Genomic DNA, 7,684 nt, shown 5'->3' on the forward strand with positions numbered 1-7,684 from the left:
CCAGCACCACATGACCAACCTATGTGCCCTGTCTAATGACAGCAGAGCAGAGGGGTCCCCATGCAGGGCCAGGACCCCAAGGACCAAATTGGTATACTTGCATGTTATCCCTGACCTAAAGAGCTCACCAGCTAAAACAGGGTGGTCAAAGCGGTGTTATGCTCTCCTTCTGCAGACGGGATGCTGGGGGCACAGCAAGGTTAGACTGGATGTCAGTGACGTACCCGCGGTGGAAGGGGGTCATACAGCGTGTATGTTCTAGCCCAGTGCCTCTGCTGCAAACCCCTGAGTCTCCTCGTTTATTACTTCTCTCGGAAGATGTTTAATTTTAGCTCAACGGGACATTAGGCATTTCTATCCGACTTGTTTGCAAAGACCCCAGAGCTGGAGGCTTAAAGCAAAGTGGCAGCTCTGCTGCTCCAGCCCACCACGGGTCTGGGGCTGTTGTCCAAACTCTGCTGACCTTTGGTCCCGAGCCTGCTTTCGAGAGAGGAGACCGGTAAATGTTCAGAGTCAAACCCGCACACAAAATCCTTGCAAGGACTGGAGTACAACCTATATCTTTCAGCCCTTTTCAAAAATGAGCGATGCACTATTTCCCTGTCTTTTATCTCAGGCTCAAAACCAGCGCTAAACATTAACTGTGTTCAACACACTCACTGATACTGCCTATTTTCATACTGCTTTTAATTATACCCACAATCATGTCCATTAAGTCAGTATGATCCTGCCCTCAATTTAATGAAAAGCTCAGGAAACAAATGACGTCTGCTACAAGAAACAGCAGAGCTTTTCCCTTTGTCCTATTACGTGGCTGGGTTTCAGTAGCGTTAAGCGGGTTTTACTTGATCACTGGCTGGAGAAACCAAAGGATCAACGTCCTGGAGGAGGCTGAAGAAAAAAATAGCTCTGAGAGAACACGTCACATTACTTGGACGTGGTTGCACTGACGGAATAATCTTCATCATGTGCCAAGGAACCTGTGATAAGCCCTCTCATAGTCGGATCAGTAATAAGATCAGTTACTTAATTCAAAGTGATTAAAACCAGGCTGGACTGCAAACAAACAAGTCATGGCCATGGGTCTGCGCGTAGAATACATATAATCGCAAAAATAAAACCTTCCTGGGATATTGTGTTTTGTCACTAGTGCTGGGCACACTGTGAACAATTTTGGGGGCAAATGCAATATTTTTTCTCCAGTGCAGCCCACAAACAGGCTGCCTTTCCTATAGGCAGGCTCCTGGTTTGACTGTGTGTGACAAATACATTTTGCAAACAGGGGCCAGCCTCGGGGTTACCCACTGGCTGTGAGGCTGCGAGGACTCAGCATGCTCTGACCTATTTTTAAGCCAGTGCTGGGGCCCACAGCACCCTATGGTTATAGCTGGTCCCCCCACCTCCACAGAAGACCTTGGCCAGTGAAAAACAGTCCTGCTTCCATGCCAAAGACATGAATTTCCTATGCAAAAGCCAATTTGCCTTTGCAACTACGCTAATCCCCTGCCTTTGGCCTCCAATACCACTTGGCTTACCCAGGCATGTGTGGAAGGTGAACAGAAAGGGCTGGGCAACCTGGCTCGTCACCGTACTGGACATCCAAATCGATGGCAATGTCCCAGTGACAGCAGGGAAAGGATTTGGGATTCATAGTTGGACACGGCCGTCTCCCAGGGCAGGTGGCACGCAGAGATGCAGTGGGTACCACTGCCGTCAGCGATGGGTGTCGAGGCACAGGCAGGTGAGGTGAGGTGCTGGACACAAAGGAAGAGCTATAGAATTAGCTATTTTTAAACCATTTCTTTTGATCCTGCGCTTTGGTACAAATTATCCCTTGCTTGCAGTAATAGGATGCGACTGACAGGCGAGTGCCCCGGCGATAGCAGGGAGTGGCGGAAGTGGCTGCCTTTAATGAGTTTTCATCTGGAATTGGACACGAGCTATGAAAGAGGATTTCCTGTGCTGCGGCTGACATCTGAGATGCCAGGAGCTGTGGGGGATCCGCGGGGATCCACAGATGACGAATAGCACTGACAAGTGCTGGACGTAATTCTCTGCTGCAAAGCAGCTCAGCACACATTACCCTGATTTGTCTTCCCTGGGGTGCGGTCACCAAGAGTTTCTGAGCGTGACAGTGGTGTGCAGCGTCCTGCCCAGCTCGCCCACCTGCCCGCATCCCTTCGCACGGACCACTGGGTTTTGGGGTGAGCACCGCGTGGCAGGGAAGAAGTTACAAAGCAAACCAAGCACAGTTTAAGCATTGTTTCCCTGGCTGAATGGTGGTTCAGAAGAGTCACAACAAAGGGGGTGGTTGTCCTCGCCAGCTTCGTTCTCATCAGGGTCAAGGGGAGGGTTGGCAGTGTGCCGCGGGCTCCTTCTCCGCCGCCCTGAGCAGCTTCGCAGAGAGGCCTGCAAGGAAGCCGGGTATTTCAGCAGATGCTTGGTGATCCCCCCCAGTGTGCACGCACGTGTGTTGTGCTGGGACACGTGGAAAACGTTGCCCGTTCCAGTAGCAATCAGCAGAAACTGCACTCCCGCCCTGGCCAGGGGAAGGCTGGAGAACCCCAAGGGTGGAGAAACCAGAGCCGTCGGCCGTGAACCCAACAGCAACTTGCATTGCTCCCCTGCGGAGAGTCTGATCACACCTTCCTGGTTGAGAGGGCAACGGCTGCAAGTGGGGGAGACGCTGGGGGCCAAACACACAGTGCGAAAGAGGGAAATGCTCTGAACCTGCTTGGGGGCGGAAGGATGGAGCAGATCCCAGGATTTGCTGTCAGTAAGGAGGCCCTTTGCGAGAGCAGATCCCAGCAATGACAGCACTTGCTTTACCAGTGTGTGGCTGCTACCCCCACACACGCATTTTAGGGCCAAGGGACTGCAGGCGCCCGAGGGAGGGAGCCCCTGGCGCAGGGCCGCCGGCAGTGCCGGGCTCACCCCACGCCCGAGCCAAAAACCTGGCGGGTGACCCCCCGCGGGCAGGGCCGCCGGCCCCTCTCACCGCCCGGCGGGCGGGCGAGCGAGCGCCGGGACTTTGGCAGCAAGCACGTGCGCGCGCGCACGGGAGCCCACCGCCGGCGCCGGCCGAAGGGCAGCGCCAGTCTCCGGCCAGAGCCACCCGCGGGGGGCGGGAGAGGACGAGCCGAGACCTGGCGTGGGCCGGGCTGGGCTCTGCCGGGGCCGGCAGGGAGGTGTGACGCCGCCGGCGCGGCCCCCGTGTGCCCGGGGCACGGCGTGTCTGCAGCCTCCTACGCCCAGGAGCCCAAAGCCCCTGCGCACAGGTCTCCCTCTGCCCAGACCCCGAACGCGCGGCACCCCATGCGTCCAGGCCCCTGTGTGCCCCGGACTCAGGACCCCACTCCCCCCCGGACCCGATGCTCTCTGCACCCCATACCCCCAGGACCCCGCGCCCCCCGGACACCATGACCCCATGCACCCGGGACCCCACATGCCCTGGATCCCATGCTCCCAGGACCCTATGCACCCGGGAGCCCGTGCCCCCAGGACCCCATACCGCCTGGGTCCCAGGACCCCGTACCCCCGGGCCCCCATGCCCCCGGGCCACCCCGCCCCCGGCAGTCCCCGCCCCGCCGGGACTCCGAGCCGGCAGCCAAGTTTCTTGGAACTTTGCCTCCCGTGACGCACACGATGGTGCAGGGCCCCGTCCCCTCGGCGCAGCCAATGGGCGCCGGGGGGAACCGGGGCGGCCGCCAATCGGCGGCGGCTGGACAGTTCCCCGGTCCTGACCGACCTTCACGCCCGGGGCGGGGGGTGGGGATAAAAGGGCCTCGCGGCAGCGCGCCGCGCTCCCGCCCCCCGCCCCTCCACTGCGGCTGCGGCGGTCACGGGCAGCGGCCGGCGGCAGCGCGGGGCCAGCGGAGAGGTGAGCGGCCGGCGGGGGCGGGAAGGAGCCGGGGTGCGGGAAGGAGCCGGGGTGGGGCAGCGGCGGGTTGCCGTGCAGCAAGCGGGGAGGGGTTCCCTCCCGTGCACCGGCGAGATGGACGTCCTGTGCACTGAGTGGAGGCCGTTCCCGTGCACCGGGGATACGGGCGTCCTGTGCACCGAGGGGAGGCGGGTCCCGTGCACCGGGGGACGGGAGCTGCCGCGCACCGCGCTATGGGTGTCCCCTGCACCGGGGGCGGCGGTTGTCCGGTGCAGCGGGGCCGCCGCGGCTCGCAGCCCTCCCCGCGCCGGCGGCCGGAGGGGCGGACAGGCGGGCGGGGAGGCGGGCGCAGCCCGGGGAGCCCCGTCCGCGCGGTGCTGACCGCCCTTCCGCTCCCGCAGGTCCGGGCCCGATGCGGCCTCTGCGCGCCGGGGTGGGAGGCAGCCCCCGGCGGAGCCCGGCCGCCCGCCATGCCCTGGAGCGTCCGGTGGGTCGGCGGCCGCGGCGCCCAGTCCCAGAAGCAGTGCAAGAAATCCTCCTTCGCCTTCTACCAGGCGGTGAGGGACCTGCTGCCCGTCTGGTTCCTGGAGGACATGCGGACCATGGAGGTCTTCCACTGGGAGGATGGGGGCAAGGTGAGCGTGTACTCGCCCTCGGAGGCCCTGCTCTACGCGCTGGTGCACGATCACCAGCCCTACGCCCGGCACCTGCTGACTAAGTTCCCCCAGAGCGCCCTGGCTGTGCCCAGCCAAAGCTTCAGCTGCTGCCAGTCCTCGGCCCCGCACCTGGCCATGGCCGTCCGCTACAACCGGGTCCGCATCCTCTTCCGAATCCTCAAGGCCATCCAAGCCTTCCCGCCGAGCGACAGAGCCGGCCACCTGGACCGCCGGGGCTGCAGCCGCGTGGAGGGCGGCAAGACAGCCTTGCACGTGGCCTGCGAACTGGTGCGACCCGAGTGCTTGCTCCTGCTGCTCGGGCACGGCGCGTCGCCCTGCTTGCAGGACAGTGCCGGGAATACCCCCCTCGACACCTTGCTGCAGCAGATTTCCCACACGCCGGCAGCTAACATGCGTGCCAAGCTCCTCTGCCTCGACTGCCTCTTCTTCTTCGTGCCTCAGGACCTCCAGTTCACGATGAAACAGCAACTGTTGGACAACCGGCAGCGGTGGCAGGACCTCCTGGGGGAGAACAGGCTCCAGTGCCTGCTGGGCTTAGCTCCCCCGTCGCTGTTTGTCGGAGCCATGCGTGTCTTGATCAGGACCATTTCACCTGAGCATTTCCCGGAGGCTCTGGACAATCTGCCTCTGCCTCATTTTCTGAAGCCTTTGGACTTGAAACTGGAGAGCTAGAGGGGTGGTATGAGAGCCTCTCGCTCACCTGACAGAAATAGACTGTTGTGCTAAAAATATATGGGTATACGAAGCTGCTAATGTGGCAGCCAAGTATCCGTTTTAATTAGAACTGTATTTTTTAAAATAATTGTATCTGGCACTTTACGATATATTTTATTTAAAGATCCTTGTGGTGAGGTGAGGTCCGCACTGCATTTTATAAAAATGTTCTATGGCATGTGCAAATGAGGGTATGTGGGAGAATATATTTGTAAATACATCTGAATAAACCAGTGGCAGATGTAATCAAAATGCAAACCCCAAAGTGGCCTGTACCTTGGAAAAGCATGCACGGGGTGGGGGAGTATCTTTTTGTTAGGATTTCCCTGTTACATAAGCCTCGTGGTCCTGGAACAGGATGACTTGTTTTTTTACAGCTCTCCTAATACATCTTGGCAGGGATGTGGGGTTTTTTTAAAGGCACAGATGAAAACTTCCTCATCTTGTACACAAGACCAAAAAGAAGCCAGATACTATTAAAGCTTCCCTAAAAAAGGCTGGCAGGGACATGCAGCTGAACAAAATATATTTTAAAAGATGCATAAATAACAGTTGGTTTCCTTGCAAAGTTATCTTTCTTCCCCTTAGGAAAGCCAAGGTGCTTGTTGTCAGGCAGAGGAGGGCAGGAGTACCCACATTGCTCTGGCCAAAAATGTTCCTGCCCTGGCAGGAGGCAGGAAGGGACCCTGCAGCCCCTCTGTGTGATGGCTGCAGGGTGAGGAGGGTAGCACAGAGCAGGAGGGCCAGCCTGCTTGTGCCTGCCCTCTGCTATGCCCGGAGGCATTTATGTAGGTATGGCAGTGACCCAGGACCCTAGAGCAGCTTTCTTCAGTGGATTGTGGCCCCTCCACTGCCAGTCCCCAGCAGGATGTGATGGCTTAGGTTCAGCTGAGAGAACTGTGCCCGTCTTGGTGTCCACTCTGGGTACCAGAGGAGTAGCTTAGGTATCCAGCCTTCCCCCAACTACTCTCCCTTCTGAGATGCTCCAAGGTACACAAAACATCTTCACAGCTGCTCCACATCAAAAAGCCCCTTAGGGTTAATGTTCTGCCTCCAGGACTTGTGTTAGACACATCAAAGTCCTGAGCAAAGGCTACAGCTTCAGTTCTTTGCTCTGCAACCTTTACTCTACAGCATTCTGGGCAGTCACGCTGCCTACTTCCCTGTAAAACTGGCATTGCCCCTGCCTGCTCCGCAGGGAGCGAGCTGTGCCGGCTCCACCAGGATTACAATGGTAGAAACCGCCTAGGCCACAGCGCTGTAGCTTTGCCTCTGTTGTTGGAAGTTGTCGGTGAAACTGCAGGGTTTTGTTTCAGTGCTTAAATTTGTAGCCAGCTAGTTGTTTGCCACTTGAACTGTTTCAGCACTGTTGTTCCCTTTGGGGTCATCAAGGAACTGATGTGCTCAGAGAGAAGAGGCAGTATTCAAGGCACAGATTTCTTTATTCGTGAATTAATTTTGGTCAGGAAAAAAACCACCACAGAACGAGGCACTATAAGCCATTCATGCTTCAGCAGAACAGAGTGGTATTTCATCTAAAATAATCTCCATACTGCACGCACAATAAAAGATAAGCCATACTTCTGAAATTTGAGATCTAACAGAAAGAAGATTGCTATTCTTAGACTGATGGCACTGAAAATGTTTCCTAGAAGAGCAAATGTTCCTTTTTCCCAAGAAACCAAGCTGATACATGCTCAAACTAATTACCACGGGAAATTTAGGGCCCTTGCTGGAAAGCAAAGAGCAAGTCTAACTGTTCTCTTCAGCTACCTTGTTGATAATAAAAACACAGAAATCCAAAGAACTAATCCCTCGCTTAGCCACTTAAAAAAATAATTTAAAAAATCTATGTTGCTAAATTCTTTATTTGAGTACATGTTCCCCATTGCTTCTGTAATAATGGTGTGGAAGCATCTTCCAAAACAGCCAAGAAGTAAAGCAGTTGGGTCTAACTTGCACATGACAAAGTGTCTTGAGGTGGCTGAAGAGACAGAGCTGGGGGCGGGAGGAAAGGTTTATCAGCCTTGCTGACAAAGACATAATGAGATTCAGCAGCAGGGAGTTGGTTAGTTGAACTGAGCGCTGGAAGACACTCCTGCTCCCAAGCTGCGAGGGTAATTACACATTGGAACAGCATGACAGGCTGGGCAGGACATCCTACACCTTAAAATGAGCCCGTTAACAAAACAAGAATTCAAGGCCAAAGCCGCCCCTGCGGTTCCCTACAGCACTCCCACCAGCTCTCGGGTAATTCACTTTAACAAACAGAAAGGGTCCCCTCCGTATGTTGTGATGGGTCCAAAGTAGCTAACTGCTGTGCCCATCCTGTTATTCTAGGAGAGAAGTCAAGCCTATTGCCGAGCCCATGCTGGGATCACTCTGCTGAAGGTCACCGACAGACCTCGCTACG

The 7,684-nt window shown here is 56.4% G+C and overlaps 1 protein-coding gene across 1 annotated transcript; it reads left to right on the top strand.

Annotated features, from left to right (window-relative positions):
* Window positions 1–4,323: 4,323 nt before the first annotated feature.
* Window positions 4,324–5,559, top strand: ANKRD9 (ankyrin repeat domain 9). The gene has a single exon (XM_009819079.2). The coding sequence runs from the start codon at window positions 4,351–4,353 to the stop codon at window positions 5,227–5,229; it is 879 nt and encodes a 292-aa protein (XP_009817381.2). The 5' UTR covers window positions 4,324–4,350; the 3' UTR covers window positions 5,230–5,559.
* The last annotated feature ends 2,125 nt before the right edge of the window (window positions 5,560–7,684 follow it).

This window comes from Gavia stellata, chromosome 7, assembly GCF_030936135.1.
Source record: "Gavia stellata isolate bGavSte3 chromosome 7, bGavSte3.hap2, whole genome shotgun sequence".
NCBI lineage: Eukaryota > Metazoa > Chordata > Aves > Gaviiformes > Gaviidae > Gavia > Gavia stellata.

Bases quoted from the DNA above. Each gene is read 5' to 3' on its own strand.
- ANKRD9 (XM_009819079.2), top strand. From the start codon at position 4,351: ATGCCCTGGAGCGTCCGGTGGGTCGGCGGCCGCGGCGCCCAGTCCCAG.